This window comes from Vigna radiata, chromosome 5, assembly GCF_000741045.1.
Source record: "Vigna radiata var. radiata cultivar VC1973A chromosome 5, Vradiata_ver6, whole genome shotgun sequence".
Lineage (NCBI taxonomy): Eukaryota > Viridiplantae > Streptophyta > Magnoliopsida > Fabales > Fabaceae > Vigna > Vigna radiata.
The window spans coordinates 33690000-33709689 of NC_028355.1; the positions used below are offsets into that span (position 1 = coordinate 33690000).

Sequence of the window (19690 nt, forward strand, 5' to 3'; positions counted from 1 at the left end):
TTAAATAAGTCTTTTCAAAATATATGTTGATAATTTGATAAATCATATTAGTATTATGTTTAGTCAATAAATCTTCTCAAAAGATAAATTAGTATGAGAATGAATAGTTAATCTTAATGATAGAATGAGATGAATCCTTATATTGAAAGTCTTGTTAAGAGAAGAAATCATAATGTATAATTTATAGGTATTTTATTGTTATATAACGAAGCCAAGTGACGTATTATGAAAGATATGCTAAGTTTGGAGACAAGAAGGAGAATAGATGCATGAATATTGTGAAAATGGGAAAAGAGGGTTTTGCATGAAGAAAGGCTTTTAGGCTGCTTTGCTTTCACCACTGTTCTACGTTAACACAATCATAAAACTATGTAAGAAATTATGCCTAACTATAATCATCTTCTGCAAATTTTACACATCAATTATGTTCCTCAGTAAAATTACAGTTAAGAACAGTGATGTAATATGGCTACAAATACCAGTAAAATTGTAGTTAAACAAGTATTTCGATGTATTTTGTATAAGAGATTAGCTAAATCATTGTGGTTGATGTTTAGGGAAATTGAGATATGCATGATAAACTTTTGTTTTTTCTTTTTCTATTTCTTTTTTTCCTTTTTTTCTCTGTTTGCTTCTCCTTTTATTTCCTTTTCTATATCAAAGACCCACATGTCAACTCAAGCCTCCTTCTCCCTGTACCTCACAACCTTCTTCCTGCACGTCCCTCTCTTCTTCCGGCACCTCAAAAAAACACATTTACCCTTATAATAAAATGAAAAAATAAACACAGGTAAATAATAATGAAATGTTAATGAACGTATTAAATTTTGACCAACTAAATTTAATGCACGTAAATGCTATATTTACCTGCACTCCTCTCGTTCCTTCATGTATTCTTCTTCGTTCTTCATTATCTTTTTTCGTTGGCCTTCACTTTTTCTTGGTGATCCCTATTTTCCCTCCATGGTCCCTATGTTCGTGTTGTTTGTTTGTGTTGTGACCTGCCATATAAAAAATCTTTTTGACCTTTAAAAATTCTTTTGACTAAAGTAAAGAAGAAAGAAGATAAAGGTTTTGTGTTGATTATCGTGTCTTAAACTTATAGTACTAGATAACTTTCCAATACCAATAATAGATGAACTTATAGATAAGTTGGGAGGAGCCCATGTTTTTTTCTAAGCTACACCTTGAGTCGGGTATCGCCAGATTCACTTAAGAGAAGATGTCCCTAAGACAGCCTTCAGGACCCAAGAAGGCCACTACGAGCTTCTGGTCATGTCTTTTGGGCTTACTAATGCCCCATCCATATTTCAAGCTCTCATGAATCAAGTGCTTAAGCCATATTTGAGAAAGTTTGCTTTAGTGTTCTTTAATGATATCCTTATTTTTAGCAAGACTATGAATTGTCATTATGAGCATGTGAGGACTGTGCTAAATGCTCTAAGAAAACATGGCTTATTGGTGAACAAGAAGAAATGTTATTTTGGGAAGGGAAGCCTTGAATATCTAGAACAAGTCATTTCTGGCCAAGGGGTAGCTGTTGATCCTGCCAAGTGCAATTCTGTTATCAGGAAATTCAGTGTGGGTGTGTCTGTGGTACCCATAAAATAGGTTTCCACTTCTTCCTCTCAAACATTTTGAATCTTCCTGATATGTCCTTCCAGTTCTTTGTTCATATCATCTAATTCATCATGATTAAGGAAAGTTGTTATTTTAGATGTTTCGTTAGTAATGAATGCCTGAAATTTGTATTATTCTTTTCCTCTAAAAAAAGATGTACACAAGTACGCACTTTTGTTGTTTCCAGTAAAAGCAGAGAAGGAAAATTGAGAGACAAAGACAGGAAACAAACCAGACATTCAATTTAGCTCAAATCTTGATTTGTATCTGCCATTTTTCTTCCCTGACAAAAGACAATATTGATTAAAACGGTTGCTTTCCTCGCCTGGACCCAGGTCTTTAAAGGCCGATCAAACAAGCATCTGGTTCCAGTACTAAAAACTTTTGAAGGGCATAATTTTCACACAGTGGTTTGCAGTATCTGTTGAAGCTCAAACAATCATAAAGTCATAACACATTGAAGGACATAAAGCAAAGGCCCGACATTGAATTACCAGAAAACTAGGACACTAGAAGGTTCAAACATTATTGAAGCAATATTAAATAGGAAAGCATAAAAGTCTGTAACAATGAATCAGGACATGAGTAAGGGAAAAATGGAGAACTGAAACGAACTGGAATCAGGAACTCTAGTAAGCAAGATTAGTTGCTATCAGCGGGTTCTGTAAAAGTTGAAAAGTAATGGTTCAGTTGGGAAAACTACGGAGGTTGAGGATGAAAAGCTGTGGAGGTAGATACACCCAGACTAATGCACAAAATGTGAATCGAGAAACCAGAGGCTTTCTAATATTCCACCCATTTAGGTGGGATTTCAATTTCTTACTACCCTATTAAAGTATTGCATAATTTTTAAACTTATTGAATCAATCATCGAAAACAAATTATTTAGGGATGAATTACTTTAAATGCTCTAAGAAACTACTTCCACACTCAAATTACCTTTTCAGAACATGGCGAAAGCTAATTTTAAAACTACATAACAAATTGATAGGCTCAAACAAAAGATGGCGAACTGCATATGAGAAATGGTAAATGCAGTAAGTGAAGTGAAAAACTGAATCAAAATTTATGGCACAGTAGCAAGACCTATTGGTAAGATCTGACATAACTAGGAACCATTGGAAAGAAAATAACATAGAAAACATGTAGTGCCACAAAAAAAGAGAGACAGAGACCTGAATCTCTTACTTAAAGTCGTGCAGTTATTCTTCCGCTGTTTGATGGATCTGCAATACTGAGACTACCTCCAGTTTCACTTTTTCGGTTGGCTGCATTTTGATCTGTGGCCTTTGTGCAAAGGAAAGATAACGACTGAAGCCATGAAACTAGTGTGGGCTTGCGGACAACATCATCAGAATCAGCCACTTGTGAATATAACTCATTTAAAACAATGTTCTGTGCATCACGTGGTAACTTGGTGATCAGCTGTGCCAACAGCTTCATCAAGTCGGACAAGACCTAAAATGAAGCAAAAAATGTTTACATGATCAAGTCTAAAGGCAATATTTAATGCATGTGGAATGACACAATTTCCAAAACAACAATTTTAAGTACTTAACGGATAACTCTTTATAATGGCTCCCCCATCTTAAAGACATGTATCATTCTTTATTCTACAAGATCTATATGGCTTAACTTCGCTGATCAAAGAGAAAAGAACATATGGCTAAACTTCAAATAATGTGGCAAAGTCACATGATTAGTTAACCACTTACTTGTATATCAACAAGGAAAACTAAGCGTAAAAGAAGGTCCATTAATTTCTTGCTTGGTTCTGGCTCTCCTTGCCACTTCTTCCACGCATCAGTCTCGTAAGTGAAGACTTCAGAACAGAGCTCGTTAGCTTTTTCAACGAGACTATGAATGCAATAAAAGATGGCAGGGCTTCCAGCAGGAAGATGTTGGACCATTCCTACAACCCCAGAAGCCATACCCTCAAAAGGAGTAACACCAGGATATCCCTATTGTTCACATAACACAATAACATAAAATGAATTACAGATTATCAGTCTCAGATTTAGGATTGAGAATTTCTTTAGCAGAATATAGTACCAATAAGGATCTCTGCATGTAATGGAAAACAAGCTGCTCCTTCAATGAAGCTTCATCATTCTTTTCAGAATCCCTCCCCATAGTCATAAATGTCATGAACACAGAATGAGAGGCTCGAGCTACTTTATCATTTGGGTGCTCCATATATCTAATATCCTTGAATAAGGAAGACAACTTTTTGTGCATGATAATGCAACAAGGGACCCCAAAATACTATTGAATGCATGGCTGAAATAAGATAATCTAGTGTTCAAAATAGATCATAAAAATGCTGTAGAGAGAAAATTTGGCTGTAACCATTTTCTTAAAAAACCAAATATATACTTATTTCATATAGGATACAAGAACATAATTGGAGCTACGACGTTTCTGAATACGAGACTGGGCAAACATTCAACGAAAGTTGGAATGACTCGTAGGCAAAACAAAACGCGGGCCGTTTGCACTTCATTCTTTGACCATATGTAATTGGTTCTCTGGTCTAGAAGACATGTAGAGTCTTACAAAATAAATGCAAGACAATAAAATAAAATAAATATAACAAGAATTCACATTAAAATGCAAACCTGGACTGTTTGTCAAGTCAGCATAAGAGGGCATGGAATTCACGAAAGAAGTACAAGCATGTTCATTCTTAACACCTGCAACCACCTTGCGAATGGTCTCCAAATACTCTGGCAAACGGACGTGGCGAAAATACTCCATGCAAGAAAATGAAACCAGTATCTTCAACGACACATCCATCTGTATTTCTTGAGCAAAACTGGAGTTCAGCTTGTGTTTTGTCACAGCCAAAGCAAATACCACAACCATAAGAAAAGCAGATTCTGCAATTTTTTCCAAACCTTCAAGCAACTCATCTTTCTCACCCTTAAACATCACAGCCAATCGCCTGTGTCCAGAGTAGACATCCCGGCAGTATTCCCACATAAGATTCTCAACCACATTCTTACTTTCTTCATCAGCTAAAGAATACTGACTGCACAACACCCCAGTCACAGCTCCTGCTTCCTTGAACAGTACACCATTCAAATTTTCTCTGATCTCCTTAAGCTCCACACCACCAGACTCACGCGACTTCTCAAACACCGATTGATACAAACGCGGCAAAGGAAATATCTCAGTCAGCAACGCTAAAGCAAGACAAATAAACAAAGACGAATGTACCGAAAATGCTACGGTCCGAGTCAATCCTAACGACGCACACCGAAGCAAAAGCCTGTCTTCCTCAACATCCCCCTCATTATCACCACTACAACCAAACCTCAACCTCCTCGAAACCAAATCACTAACCAAACTTTCCGTCCTACCAACCACGCAATCCTTCACCCCCATTCCAGAAACAAGGTCAGCTCCCACTCCTCTTCTTTCCAAAGCCCGCAACACTCCAACCGCGGCCATGAAAACCGCAAACGAAGCATGTTCCTCATTAAACCTCCCGAAACCTTCTCGAACTAAAACACCTATCTTATCCGAATACCCAAAACCAACTAAATTCTCCACAACCCAATCAAACATATAAAGAACCATGAGTCCATGAGCAACACAGCCCTCTCCCTTTCCCCAAATCCTAAACAGCAAACCCAACATCTCCACACAGTGAACAGTCACTGAAGACGACAAAGCGTAACCAATTCCAGCAAGAACACGCGGCATTTCAGAAAACAGTTTACCCTTGTTCACCCCCGCCAACAGTTTCACCATCATGTCCAAACAAATAGTCTTGGTTTTCTCAGAAACGGTATGGGATGAGGAGAAAGCGCCCAAAAGGAGAAGACTTTCAGGGAATATGGCATCATCGGAGACATTTGAAGAGAGAATTCCGAGTGCGGAATCAACGATTGTGGGATTGGGGTTGGGGGATTTTCGAACCCAGACGTAAAGGAGTGTGAGGAGGAGGGGAAAGGAGCGACGTGAGGTGGCGGATTGCAGAAGAGCGAGGAGGAGCTTGGCTTGGGGTTCTGCCACGTGGAGGGAGGACTGGGAATTTACTAGGGTTTGAAGGCTTTGGTGCAATTGCTGGGACTCTTCAGCTGAAGGGGATTGAAGAGTGTCACGGAGCGTGGTCCATGCTTGAACAATGGCTCGTGCGGTGGTCTTAGCGGCGGAATTGGCAGTGGCCGTGGTGGTTGTGGCGGAGCAGAGAGTTAGCCATTTGTCAAGGAACTGCGTGTGGGCTTGGCTAGACATTGAATGCTAACTTAGTTGATATGGATTCTGAAAGAATGATATAATACATATTTGACAAACAAAGACTAAGCTATTCTCATGAACTTAAATTAATTTGGATATATACATAAATTTAAATACATTTTCAAAGATGTTAAATACAACAACTTCTATAAATTATTATATGGAACATGGCTCGATAATAAGGCTTTTCTTCACTTCATTTGTTGGATGGATTTGATGAGAAGTGAATAAATGAATTTCAGAATAAAGTGATTTTTTTTTGGAGGTTACATAAAGGTTAAAAAGAATAAATTTAAAAATAGAGTTTATGAAAATTTATAAGTGATTGATAGATTTAAAAAAAATATTTTAATAGGTTTGGTTTGTAGGATTTAGTGTGACTTTCTGATTTGTAGGTTTCTTTGACAAGAAAAGTGATGGGTGACTTGTGGTTAATTTGGAGATGGTGGTGATTTTTGCACTGGTTGTTTAATTTGGATGGTGAATTTAATGAATGAACTAATACAATGTTATATATGAAGGCACATTGAGGTTGATGGAGATGGAGTTTCATGAAGTGGTTGAGAAGATATTGTGATTTAGGGTTTATTTTCGTGGTGGTGCAATGTTTCTCGTAGTATTTGTTGTGTTGCATGTTTTTTATGACGAAGGAGGTTGAAGAAGAAGAATGGCGGATGTTTGATATGTCATGGTGGTGATGAAAGATTTTGCAATAGTGGTTTTATGATTTGTAGTAACTATGATTTGAGATTTTAAGGAAGATGAAGGTGTGACGAAGATGGTCCGACCATAGATTAGTTTTCACGGTGGCATGAACATGGGTTAATGGTGGTGAACTATTGTGTCTTGCGGTGGTGACACTATAAAAGAGAAAGTCATGACAACTAGGATTCTTGTGGTTGAAGATGATGAGGTGGGCAGCCACGTAAGATAAAGATAAAATTGGTGACGTTATTCATTGATTGTTGACCTTGACATCGTGCGATTAATAATTTAGACTTTAAAAAAATGACTAAATTGAATACAAATTACAAAAATGAACACTGAAAAAATTGATGACTATTTCAAACAAAACTAACAAAAATAGAAATCAAAATAGATATTAAACCTAAATAATAATTTTTTAATATGTAATGATTTTAACTATATTTTCAATTTTAATCTATATTTTTTCAAATTGAAAAACACCTTAAAATATCTTTTAACAAATTTAAAATAAATAAAAATTATATTTGCTAAGTCACTGTTCGGCAAAAGAAAAAGAAATAGAAAAAGGAGAGAAGGAAAATATGTGAAAAATAAAGATTATTTAGTTAAAGAAAAATGATAATTAAGTATTTTTATTATAATATTATTTAATTTAAAATAACTTCATCTATCATACTAATATCTTAAAGCATAGCATAATGGGTACACATATAATGGTATCAATTCCAAACTCATGGAATCGATTTCATATGTTCTAAAATCAGTTATAGTCTTTGTGGTTACATTTGATAATGGAATCAATTACGATTTGGGTGGAATCGATTCTATTTTTCCTTGCTCGTATTTGGTAGAATCTATTATAAAGAAATTGATTCTCTTTCATTTTCAACCATATCGTCTTTTTAACCATCATGGAAGCCATGTTAACCACTTTTGGGAAGCTCCAAGCAAAGTTGGTCATGCATGTCAACTAAAAACTTAGGGTAAAAATTTGAAAATATCCTCGAATCATTATAGTTGAAAAATTATGTAAAAAGGGCTCATTCCTACTAATCATCACTTTCACTCGCTTTAAAATAATTTAAAACGAACACAAATTTACCATTAAATCTATCACTAATAATTAGTAATTCATCTAAATGCAAACATAACATAAATGTTAACTTATGTTAAATTAATCTATATTAATTTGTACATTTTGAAATATATTAAATACAATTTTTTTATGAATTAACATACAAAAAATTTAATTCTAAAAATATTTGTTTTTCTTATTTATACTTTTTTATTAAAATAAAAGTTAAAAATATAATTAAATCAGAATAAAATTTCACAAAAAATAATTAAAAATAAATAATTTTCTTAATTTTATTGTAGATAATTTATTGCATAGACTATTATTTTATTGAGAGCAGCTAGTTTAGGTTGAAAGAACAACTGTAAAATCCAAAAAATAAAATAATAAAAAATTGTATAAAAAAGTAGTTTAAATAATAAACCCTTCACCTATTTTATAGATTGTAAATTATAAAAAATTTAAAAAATAATTACAAAAGTAACTTATTTTTATAATTTTATTGTAGATTATTCATTTTTATTGTGAATTGTTAATTGAATTTAAAAGAATGGTTAAAAAAATTAAAGAGTGGAATGGGAACAAATGTACACAATTAAAAGAGAGAATCTTTTTATGTTATAGGTAAAAATTATATATATATATATATATATATATATATATATATATATATCATGAATATATAATTATCCACAGTATATTAAACAAAGTTACTAGTTGATATTAGTAATTGATCTTCGAAAAATTTAAATAGTATTAAAAAAAATCATAATTCTATATTTTCATATTAGAAGGTCTGAAAATACTTAAAATTTATTATTGTTATTACTACTATTATTATTATTAAAAAAGTTCCTAAGAAAATGGATTAACTCAACAATACTATTATGTTACAATAGTTTCAAACTTAGTATTTCAGAGTACTATTGTTTACATTTTCTTGTGTAATATGAGGGAAGTACAAAAAGTATACAAAGATTACAAGGCACTGTGACAAGGTATAAAATTTCACAGTTTACACATATGGTGGAATTCTCTGTGGCAAGACTGGCCTTACCAAAGTATTCATTGAATCAGAGTGTGCAGTTCATGATGGATTGAAGGATCATTCTTTCAACATGACAAAACTTTTTAGTGATCAATCACAACCTGCATTATTCACAACATATGAAATGGTTATGTTAACATAAATTGATTACAAGTCTAACCATAAAATTGGATGCAGAAGGAGAAGGAAAGTAACAGAATTTAAATGAGGAGAAGTTTTTATCTTTTTAAGATGTAAATCTTCAAAATACATAACCAAAATTGTATATTTTTATGTAAAAGCAAAAGGGGTCTAGTTTGCACAGATGCATATACAAATAGTTAGATAATAGACATGAAAACATTGAAATAGAAATCTACTTCCAACTATAGACATCATCAACTAATGCTTGGATAAATGAACACAGTTTTAGACCAAGGAAAAAACCTTAACAAGAACTTCATCAGATACTTAGGTGAGAGAAAATTGTATCTCAGAGTATAGATATATTATGATTGAACATGTAACTGCTAAATAACAAGAGCTTAAACACTCACCTGATTCACGGCTATGTTTGGTGCAAAATCTCGTCTATGGATTCAAATTCTTTGAGATTATTAACTACAAGATGGATTTTCGTAGATAGCTTTTCATTGTGCTCTTCAACAACCTTCATAAAGGAAGTAAGTTGTTCTTGATATGTCGCACACAACCGTTTTTTATGCCGAAGCTCTGCTGTTAATTCCTGAATTTTCTTATCCTTCTCATCCTAGATCCAGAAAGCAACAAAAGATGATAAAGCAATGTTAGAAAACATCATTTTGTATTCAGAAAACAGTGTTGCTATTTAAAATATAGAGAAATAAGAAAGGGACGCTGCATAAGATAAGACTAATGAGCAGAGCAATAGCAAGTTAGTAACGCATGTATCAACAACATAGTACACGAATAGATAAGAAATATGAACCTACCATTGTTTGGCGTGCTTCACGAGGAGAGACTACTAATGGATGATTATGATCCTTCACAAATTTTGTTATCACCCATTTTCCAGATTTCTCATATTTGATGTGAATCATTGCCTTACACCCTTCCCTTGTGCTGGCCCTAGGTTTACGAACTGATGAAAACTTCCCCCGGATGCTGACACAATAACCCTCTTTGTTGCACCCAAGCCTGCGGGCAAGAATCCTTCCATCCCTTTCTGAGCGTCTGCATGACATCACACGCATGACAAATCCTACACGTCGTGCATATTCGTCGTAGAATATCTTAGCAGCATCTTCAGATTCAAACTCCATGCCTTCATATGGTTCCTGAATAGCATGATCATCATCACAGATGCCCAACTCTCCCCCAGAAGAACTCTCTAGTACTCTACACCCCTCATTTGGATCCACTGTCACAAAAATAAATCTCTGAAACCCATCAAAATATTTTCTCATAATGAGAATAAATAGTGCAGAAGATAAACACTTCTGTTGTTAAGTAATAATGGAATGTAAAGAAAGAAGTTCAAATTTAAGTCATTAAATTGCAGAGAAGAAATCAAGAATTCTAAACATAATCAGAAGGCCTATGCTTCATCTGAGATTTGACTCAATTCTCCCTATATAGAACCCTTAACAGTCATATGAATGCATAGACAAAAATTTCATCTTACTTTTTTCATTGCTCAACTCCCAATAAAAAGTGAACAAAAAAATAAAGGAGTCCAGTGGAAGGATGCCATCCAAGCAATGTATATCTCAGTGATATGTTTCTTTCAGACAGAGTAACATACAACTGATTTCTCAGGGTTTGATCCTTGAATGAGGATATGGCAAAACGGCATAGAAAATGAATCATAAATGAATCACTGAACTAATGCACAGAATTTAAGGCATTTGGGAGGGGTTGCATGCTGTAGGATTAAGCTATGATATTGAATAATTAACTAAATAAAATACATACCTACTGTAAATGTATAATTTTTAACACACCCGAACAATCAACAGAGATTAATTAACTAAGTAACATGGAACAAATTATAAATTAGAAGAGTAACTCCAACACTATATTGTAAAGTGGGGTTTAAAGGGTAGGTAATTGCTGATACAAACTCTTTGATACATATGTACTAATTTATTTTCCACATATCATAGTGGCATGCGAATATAACTAAGACAAGGATGTTATTTATTTAACTAGTCAGCTGTTATTAGTTAATAGCTGTTTGGCAGCTGCCTATAAATAAGGTAGGTTATTGTATTTTAGATAGCTGAGTCTAGATTGAATGTTAATGACAGAAGTGAGTGCACATATTTCTTGATCTTTCTGTTCTCTCCACTTTCACTGAAACTTCCCCATTCCGTTTTGCTCTCTCTCTCTCCCCCTCTTCTTTCTCTGTCTTTCTTTTTCTTTCTCCCGCTTGAATTTCCATATCGCATAGTTTATACATTTTAGACTTCTTTTATGTTAAGTAACAATATTTGAAAAGTGGAAACTATGTCTGGAAATACCACAATCAGATACTTATTGGAGTTAGTAAGATGGATATTAAGGAATGGCCACCAGATGCACTCTTATATTATTAAACCGGTGACTTGTGCCCAGTTCAGGGGGAAGGGTGCAAGAACTCAGGTTTACTACCTTAAAAGTTGGAAACCTTCTAAATAAATTGTTAGATGATGCAGAAACCATGATAAAGTCATAATCAGGATGCAGGGCTTTATATTTAAGGCCTCCATCACTTTTCTTCGTTCATAATTCCATATCAAAATCATGTGATCATAAGAGCATACCTTCATATGTTTCTTGATCTACCTGAACTTCATATGTACTCAAATCCACATTCCCAGAAACTTCCATAGCATCACTTCTGTCTATTAATTGAGATTCCATGTTGCATAACAACACACTATAAACCCTGTCAAGATTCAACACTTTGATATAAACACAAAGCTTGTGCTTTTGTCTTCAACAAAACAATAAATTTTTAACTAGCGAACAGAAACTGATCATGGTCATACTCAAAGCTAAAGTCATATAAACAAAGTTCATTAAGATATTCCCACACAAATTCAAATCAGTGAGGTACATTTTCTTTCCTCAGCAGAAGAAATACAATAATATCACCACTACTACTGGGATAGCTCCCAATTCCCATGCCTAAGAATTCGTCACCAGGTCTTTTTAAAGTCTTCAAATCAAAAACTGAGATTGCCAAGTAGTGCAGCATAATTGACATATAGGGTTTTCAAGAACAAAAGATAAAAAACAATATAACACACTGAAGGGAAAGTAAGAAGAAGGTTAAAAAGAAAACAAAAAGAATGGGGGCATCTTTTCAAAAACCCTTCTTTGCCATCAACAGTAAACCATTTTGAATCACAAATTCAGTCAAGCTAGTCAATGTTCCTGAAATATATACATCACACAAATCCTGAACACCATTTCACAAAACCCAGAACTAGAAATGCAGAGTGCAAAAACACAATGAGCTCACCAACATCATAAAGTTGTGATCTTTACCCAATTGTTCAATCCATGGATTAAACAATACAAAGAACAGACAAAATTAACCAACACAAGTCCGAAAGTTGAAAAGTGGAAACCCAAACAAATTAAAAACAAAACCCAACGCCATAAGAGAAATTAATAAAATGGGCAAGTTCAGCATAGAAATATGAAGAAAACAAACTCAACTTCGAATAAAAATTATGATAAACCAGTGTGGTCCTCGCAGGGGTGTCGTTGGAGTGCGGTGCTTGTTTGTCTGCACTTGACTGCCCTAATATATATATATATATATATATATATATATATATATATATATATATATATATATATATATATATATATATATTATGTTTTAAATATTTAATCTTTGGAATAAAATCAAATTTTGCTTTTTATCTTTTCGGTTGATGAATTTTAATCTCTTAACTTTGTCTTAATCTTTAAAATTAATTTTAATCTTTTCCATCATCATTAATTGATGAAGTAATAACATCGTTACTTTCTATGTTGTAAATTAGTTTGACACAAAAAATCACATTATAAAACTAATGTTGGTTTGAAAAAAAAAAAAAACTTAGAAAATCAATATACAAAATTTCAAATAATAAATCTTAATTGTGGAGAATTATAAATTCTAAGTCTATTCTTAAATTTTATTATTAGTATAATTGATAATTGAATATTGAGATAAATAATTTAAATATTGCAATATTTTTAGTATTTAAAAAAATTGAATGGTTATGTGAGAATTTTAGTTTAACGATATAAAAGAAAAAATATATAATTTAATGTTTTCACAATTTGTTATATCAAATCATTTTTATTCTTTTAGGAGGTATATTTTTATTTTAAGTTTATTATAGAAAACATGATATTATTATAGAAACACACAAACTATTATTATAAGAATTAAATAAAAGTTTTTCATACAAAACTATTGCTACTTATATTGAGTGCGAAACTTGTGTACAATATCTAATATTTAATAAATAATTCAAAACAAATAACCGAAAGTATATAAAAGGTATATTAATACAGTGATCCAAAACATACAACTATAATAATATAATTTTTATATATCTCAAAAACTATTATTGAGATAATTTGACACTTCTTAAATTAATTCTCACTTCATAAACATTTCATTTTCATAAAATTTCATGTTCTTAACTAACTAAAGTCATAATACTCAATTAAAGAATCTCATAGAGATATTTTTAGCCAATCATATTACATAGAACACATTTCTCACCATTCAAAGGCAAAGTCACAGTTTGGTAACAATTTTAGGTAACCAAACATGTACATCACAACAAACAATAATTCAATTCTAGCTTATATTACACACACATCACTGTAAACAATTTGAAACATACAACAATGTATAAATCTATAATTTACCTTCTATCGCCTTTTAGACTGTCCAAATAACTCTTAGAATACAAAAATTCTTCTAACTTCATACAATGCTTTATCTACATATGAAAATATTACAAAAACATTAAAATACCATTATAATAATTGATCTACAAAGACTCGTATAGATGATTTAAAAATCATACAAGCGAAATAAGCTTACATGCAAGAAACAAAACAAGTTATATTAGAGAAAAGAGATAAAAAACTAATTTATGTAAACGAAAAAATTGATTAATCCAAATCTCTATAAAAGATTTATAGAAAAATAATATATTTTAAAATAATAAAAATCATTTATAACAAAATTATTTATACTAAGTTTTTTTAATATTAATATAAAATCAAAGCTTCATAACATTCTAAAATATCATTTTCTAAATTCCTACGTCTTTTGAATAAAACAAGTAGTATTTGACAAATTAATACAATAAGATATTAATATAATGAATGTTACGATAATTTTGACAAACGTAAATGCAAAGATAAAAGAACAAAAATATCTGTATTTTCATAAAGCTTCGTAGTTATTAAAATGTTAGAATAATTTACTCTATAATTACTAAAAATGTAAAAAATACGCCTTTTAAATAAATACATTTATCATTGTTAAATTCATGCTAAGATTGGAAGACGCGATTGCAATACTAAATCAACAAGGCCCTGCATTAAAAGTGAAAGAATATTAATGGGATGTGAAGCATAGCCAAAATGATTGAAGCATACGAACAAGACTAAATTCACGCACTCCACTGATTATGCTGAAATCTACGTCTTCCTTAAAATATATAAAATTAAATTGTAATACACAAACACAATTTGTAAGCTATCGTTAACCATATCAACAAATAAATATATACATATAGCAACTAAACACAACTTAATAATAAACATTCATTTATAGCATTATTCTTACTAACATCATTTCTACACCATGTTTATTGTTAACATTTTCATTTGTCCTATGATAATGATATTTAGATAACATTAATTTGAATATTATCTACGTGTCATTCTCTGATTGGTCCATGATGGTATTTATAATTATTATTATTAATTGTGAAGTAATTTTGGACCAATCACAAAATGACACGTAGATGATGTTCAAATGTTGTCAAAAAAATGTTGTCTAAGTATCATTATCCTTTGTCATATTATGATCATACTATCAATGTCATCCTTATAATACACCCTCATCACAAATCCCCAACATCATCATGAAGAATCTCAATCTATCTCATGTATCCAATCTCACACCTCTTATATCGAACAGGATTGCTCGAGTCATCCCGCTCTCGCGGCTAAATGACTTGTTTTCCTGTTCCGCAATAACTTAAGAGTTAAAACATCGACACGTCGCGCACCAGATACTATACTTAACAACCATTCGAAAACCAGACAAAACATCATTTTCTAATACAAAAAAGTTGCAACACTTGAATGTCAATATCTTATCTTACATAGGGCCAAAGATATTTTTTTCCCGCATCACATGATTAAAAACTCAAAACTCGAGATTTACTAAGTACATGAGTAGACACGTCCATCACCTTATAAGTATATCATCAATAAGTCAAATTCCATATTTTAGACTTAACCTTTAAAAGTATAATAAATCATAACCCATTACATTCATATTTCTATATTGGTATTAATATCTCAGACTCCCATCAACTTAACCAAACACCAATTAATACAAACCCCAAGCTTTAATTCATACATCGAGATACATAAACAAAACATACTCTTTCATTATTCAAATTCACCCTAACACATATACATGTATCATGATTTCCATTAAGATAAACTCAAGATAAAAGAACACAATAACAGCCAATATAGAATGGATATCTCCATACATAACCATCATTCGTTCTGCCCATAATTTCTAGTAAGCCTAACTCTCTTAATTCACGTTCTCATTGTCCCATCGCAAAGTCACTCCCTCACATTTTCTTCTCGTAATTGTCATGTAGGATTTTGTTCTTTTTTTCTCAAACGTGTCCCTTTTATCTAATGTCCCTCTTTTTATTTCTTTGTATTAAAAACTTATTTTGCCCCCTTTTCTATTTTTAAATTAACTTTGAAAATCTCCCATATTTTCAATTGGTTTTCAAATCTTTTTAACCTTACAAAATAAAAATATACATATAATAATAATAATGTTTGCCATATTTTATTATTTTTAAGATTAATTAATTAAAATAAAAGAAATAAAATTTAAACATATATCCATATATATTTTTTTTAATTTTTTGTCACATTAAAAAATATGTTTTTAAAGAGATAAGTTATTCAGTTATTTGAAATATAAAAAAAGTATTCAATTATTTTATTAAATACATAAAAAAGTTACTTTTATTCATTAAAGATATGAAAATAGGAAATTGGAAATTAATTAACATTAAATATTTTAAAGTATCTTCGAAAAGTAAGACTGAAACCGTTGAAACTGGTAGGAAAAATGAAAATATCTGTTTATTATTTTTTCTAATTCATTTGAAAGTTGAATATTTATAATTTCTTTATTAAAATAACGCCGTTAGATATTTATAAAATACATATTTTTATAAACAAACGGTGATCCGTCATGAAAAACGGTGTTCAGGACAGAACCCAGTTCAGTAAAAGGAAAGAGTGAAACGGTGTTGGCGCGTAGTGTGCAACCGTAACTGTAACTGTAAGTGTAACTGTAGATTATTATATATATATGTATGTATGTGGTGGTTGCCCAAATCGAAAGCTAGGGTTAACTTCATTCCTTAATTATTTTTCTTTCCCTTTGGGTTTGGTTTGAAATGGAAAGCATGGACGCTCAACTCGAAGTTGAAGACTGGGAGTTTCTCCATCCAAACGACGACGTTCCCATCCTCTTCGCCGGGCCCACGCTCAACGCCATCCGCCACGACCACTTCGCCCTCCTCCCTGAAGATCATCAACCCAATTCCGATTCCAATTCCAATTCTACTTCCAATTCCGATTCCAATTCCAATTCTACTTCCAATTCCGATGTCGATCGCAACTTCGATGATTCCTATGTCGCCAATCAGATTTTCTCCAATACCACCGCTCCATGGACTGCAGATTCCGATTCCGACACGGCCACCGCGGTGACGGTGCCCGAGGCCGAGCCTGCGGTGGTGGAGAGTTTGAAGGCGGAAGAAGAGCAAGGAGAGAATCGACAAGTAGAGGAAGTGAAAGAGGAGGGGGAGGAGAAGAGATTGGTGTGGTGGAAGGTTCCGTTTGAAGTGTTGAGGTGTTGGGTGAACCCTCTGCCTCTGCCTCTCCCTGTCTGGTCTCTCTCTGTGGCTGCTGCTGCTGCTTTTCTTGGACTCCTCTTCCTTGGTAGGAGGTTGTACAGAATGAAGCGCAAGACTCAGACCTTGAAGCTCAACCTTGCTCTCGATGATAAGGTCCTTTCTCCCTTCATACACATACATACATACTTACACCCATACATAAATAGGAAGCCTTATTTTGAAGACGTAATTGTTTATTTTTTTTGAACTGTGACAGATTTTTGAAAATTAAGCATTTTTCCATAGCACGTGTGATTGGTCAAGTTTATTTTGCTTGTGTAGTTGTTTGTCTAATGAATGGAACTTGGGTTTGGTGGAAGAGGTTAGTTTAGGTTAGGTGGCAAAGTGGGCTAGTCGATCAAATAGACTTTGTTGTTTATGTCCGAATAATCAAATCATACTACAAAGGCCTAGGTTTAGTTCAGGATCACAATTCAAAGCCGAAGCCCTATATTTTTTTAGGTGTGCTTGGGTCAACCAAATTAGTGTAACCCGTTTTGATACCTATAGGCGTTGGTCTAACTCGTATCGAGTATTTGACCGTCCCAAATTATTTTTCTTTTAAAATAAGTATGATGCCTTTTAGACAGAAAAAAAGATGTTTCTCTTTATCAAAGAATAATAAGCTGTGACTTTTGGAAAATTACTAAGTGTGTTTGGTTTGGATTATTTTCAAGAGATAATTGCTTGCTTGCCTTTAGGGATTTATTCGTGAAATTTGAGTGTTAATTTTTTCATAACACGCATTGATTAGCAGTTATAAATTGGTTGGGATTGACTGTGGTGACTAAGCATGCCTAAAGTTAAATTGTTGAATGGGTACATATATAATTTGATTCCCGAAGATGTTACTCGACATGGTTACTTTGGTTACTCCAATGTTTTGTCTTGTACATGATTTGGCAGTTTCGGAGATTGCTTTGCATATATGCAGGGACTTTTAAGGATAAGTACAATCCAAGAACATATATTTTGGGAATAAATTGTATGTTTACTCCGTAGTGTTCGCTGATTTTTGTTACTTAATGACAATATATGTCTCATCTCAATTGGCTGCTGGTATCCGTAAGAAAATTAATTGTAAATTCTACAACCAGGTCTGTGTTTTATGCTATTGACTTTAATGCTGATAAAAAAACGAGAGAGTGACTTATGCATTATGCTGGAATTTCTTGTGGTAGCAACTGAATTTTATGAATCGGAATATTATTAGATCGAGATTCTCAATTAATAAAAAGGGTGTGTTTAATCTGCTGTTGTGCCGCTATCACTACTAACTCTTGAGCAGTTTTGGACAGTTCATCAACTTTTTGGTAAATACTAAAACCAAAAGAGGGCTAAAGTTTATTGTCTGTGTGATTGTGTGTTGTCTTTTGGCAACATTTAGTTGGAGGAGTAGACTGATCTCATCTTTAAGGTTTACCCTTCAACATATTGTAGACTACAGTATTGTCCATGGGTTCTCTATGGCGTTTTAACTTTGTCACACTCTCGAGTTTTGTTCTCCCCTGTAGTATCTAGAATTTTTGTGACGATGTGCGAAGAAGCCAATGCGGGTTCTTGATTCAGTAGTATCAGGCGAATGGTAGCCAATCAATTGAGGTAGTGGAAGAAGACTTAAGAAACCCTCGTCTATAAGTTTTTAGCGACAACTTGTTCTTGTCTGAATAAAGTGGAGTCGTCCGTGTAATATTTAGCCTAACAAACCTTGTGGAAATAACTTTCATTTCCATTGTACCTAGATTTTTTTTTTTTTTTTTCAATTTTGAGGTTATCTGTTCTTTCCCCAAGTTCCATTTTATGCATTTTGTCTCCAATGCTAATTCTTATCAAATAAATGCGTCATTTGTTGGAGGTGGCTATATATAATAATAAAGGGTACCTTATGTATCCATTCAGTTAACCAAAATATGGTATTTGGACCTTAAATTCAGGAGAACGAGAGAGTAAGACAAATGCAAATATGCTTGCGTAGCCTATATCTGCTTGATATCTGTCTTGGATAAGTTCTTATTCTATTTGTGCCCTGCGCATCGTGGGTCAATATGCTGTCTTTTAAAGAATGCAGACCATGTTTAGTGTGTGGATCAATCGGTACTTGTTTCACTGCAGTTCACAAGTGAAAAAAAGTTTGTGGAGATCATAAATTAAAAAAGTCGTGACTTCAAATATTATGATTTCAAGTTGTTGAGCAGTGGTCATGCATCCATGCATCCATTCAAACTTACATGCATATGATGGTTTTGTTGGTACTTGTCTATGTGGTGATATATTAAATTTTGTGGGTCTCTCAAAACAACTTTTTCAGAAGGTGTCTCAGCTGATGGGTCGTGTAGCACGTCTTAATGAAGCATTTTCAGTGGTGAGACGTGTTCCAATAGTGCGACCACCATCTCTGCCAGCTTCAAGTGTGACTCTGAGGCCTGTGATGAGCATGAGATGAACATGGTTGAAAGTAGTGTGAAATGCAATAATAATTGTTTAATACTAACTCTTGTTTGAATCATGTACGTACCTATCTTGTATCTATTACGTGTGTGGCACTTGGATTTTATGAAGCTTTTCAGCAGCTTCTTGTATATCATTATATCCTATCATATTACTTTTCAATGTCTTCCCAATGTTTGTGCTGCCAAGTTTACTTTTTTTTATGATAAATAAATTACAGGCTAGTTTCCAATTCCGATTGTTAGCTACCAAATTCACAGAAGTAATGGATTGTATCAGTGCTATTGCTTTTATTATAATATTTAAATTTTGTTTTCTCTGTTTTCGTCTCATCATTCATCTAACATATAT

General features: G+C 33.0%; 3 protein-coding genes across 20 annotated transcripts; 1 reads left to right on the forward strand and 2 right to left on the reverse strand.

Moving 5' to 3' along the window:
* Positions 1–368: 368 nt before the first annotated feature.
* Positions 369–5912, reverse strand: LOC106762329. Of its 15 annotated transcripts, none has more exons than XM_022781562.1 (9): positions 4239–5912; positions 4015–4153; positions 3673–3820; positions 3336–3581; positions 2809–3078; positions 2560–2632; positions 1853–1903; positions 868–1001; positions 369–761 (listed from the first exon to the last, which is right to left on the reverse strand). In XM_022781562.1, exons 1-5 carry the CDS (start codon positions 5860–5862, stop codon positions 2809–2811), a joined length of 2427 nt encoding a protein of 808 aa, XP_022637283.1. In that variant the 5' UTR covers positions 5863–5912; the 3' UTR covers positions 369–761; positions 868–1001; positions 1853–1903; positions 2560–2632. The 15 variants fall into 15 exon arrangements, with proteins under 15 accessions (XP_022637283.1, XP_022637284.1, XP_014501670.1 ...); XM_022781563.1 differs by having other exon boundaries at positions 2796–3078; XM_014646184.2 differs by lacking the exon at positions 2560–2632.
* Positions 5913–8533: 2621 nt separating this feature from the next.
* Positions 8534–12442, reverse strand: LOC106759738 (protein FAR1-RELATED SEQUENCE 5). 3 transcript variants are annotated; one of them, XM_014643063.2, is made up of 5 exons: positions 12363–12442; positions 11459–11583; positions 9647–10074; positions 9233–9444; positions 8534–8797 (listed from the first exon to the last, which is right to left on the reverse strand). In XM_014643063.2, the coding sequence occupies exons 2-4, from the start codon at positions 11556–11558 to the stop codon at positions 9244–9246; spliced, it is 729 nt and encodes a 242-aa protein (XP_014498549.1). In that variant the 5' UTR covers positions 11559–11583; positions 12363–12442; the 3' UTR covers positions 8534–8797; positions 9233–9243. The 3 variants fall into 3 exon arrangements, with proteins under 3 accessions (XP_014498549.1, XP_014498550.1, XP_014498551.1); XM_014643064.2 differs by lacking the exon at positions 12363–12442 and adding an exon at positions 12163–12349; XM_014643065.2 differs by lacking the exon at positions 12363–12442 and having other exon boundaries at positions 9647–10093; positions 11459–11580.
* Positions 12443–16302: 3860 nt separating this feature from the next.
* On the forward strand, positions 16303–19571 carry LOC106762828. 2 transcript variants are annotated; one of them, XM_014646910.2, is made up of 3 exons: positions 16303–16532; positions 16563–17005; positions 19200–19571. In XM_014646910.2, exons 1-3 carry the CDS (start codon positions 16391–16393, stop codon positions 19332–19334), a joined length of 720 nt encoding a protein of 239 aa, XP_014502396.1. In that variant the 5' UTR covers positions 16303–16390; the 3' UTR covers positions 19335–19571. The 2 variants fall into 2 exon arrangements, with proteins under 2 accessions (XP_014502396.1, XP_014502395.1); XM_014646909.2 differs by having other exon boundaries at positions 16304–17005.
* Positions 19572–19690: the final 119 nt, after the last annotated feature.

Coding starts and splice junctions, on each gene's coding strand:
- LOC106762828 (XM_014646909.2), top strand. CDS start 16,391: ATGGAAAGCATGGACGCTCAACTCGAAGTTGAAGACTGGGAGTTTCTC. Junction 17,006..19,199: donor ACCTTGCTCTCGATGATAAG/GTCCTTTCTCCC, acceptor CAACTTTTTCAG/AAGGTGTCTCAGCTGATGGG.
- LOC106759738 (XM_014643063.2), bottom strand. CDS start 11,558: ATGGAATCTCAATTAATAGACAGAAGTGATGCTATGGAAGTTTCTGGG. Junction 10,075..11,458: donor AGATCAAGAAACATATGAAG/GTATGCTCTTAT, acceptor TTTTTGTGACAG/TGGATCCAAATGAGGGGTGT. Junction 9,445..9,646: donor GTGAAGCACGCCAAACAATG/GTAGGTTCATAT, acceptor TTCTGGATCTAG/GATGAGAAGGATAAGAAAAT.
- LOC106762329 (XM_014646191.2), bottom strand. CDS start 5,862: ATGTCTAGCCAAGCCCACACGCAGTTCCTTGACAAATGGCTAACTCTC. Junction 3,821..4,014: donor GTAGCTCCAATTATGTTCTT/GTATCCTATATG, acceptor CAAGGATATTAG/ATATATGGAGCACCCAAATG. Junction 3,582..3,672: donor ACATGCAGAGATCCTTATTG/GTACTATATTCT, acceptor TGTGAACAATAG/GGATATCCTGGTGTTACTCC.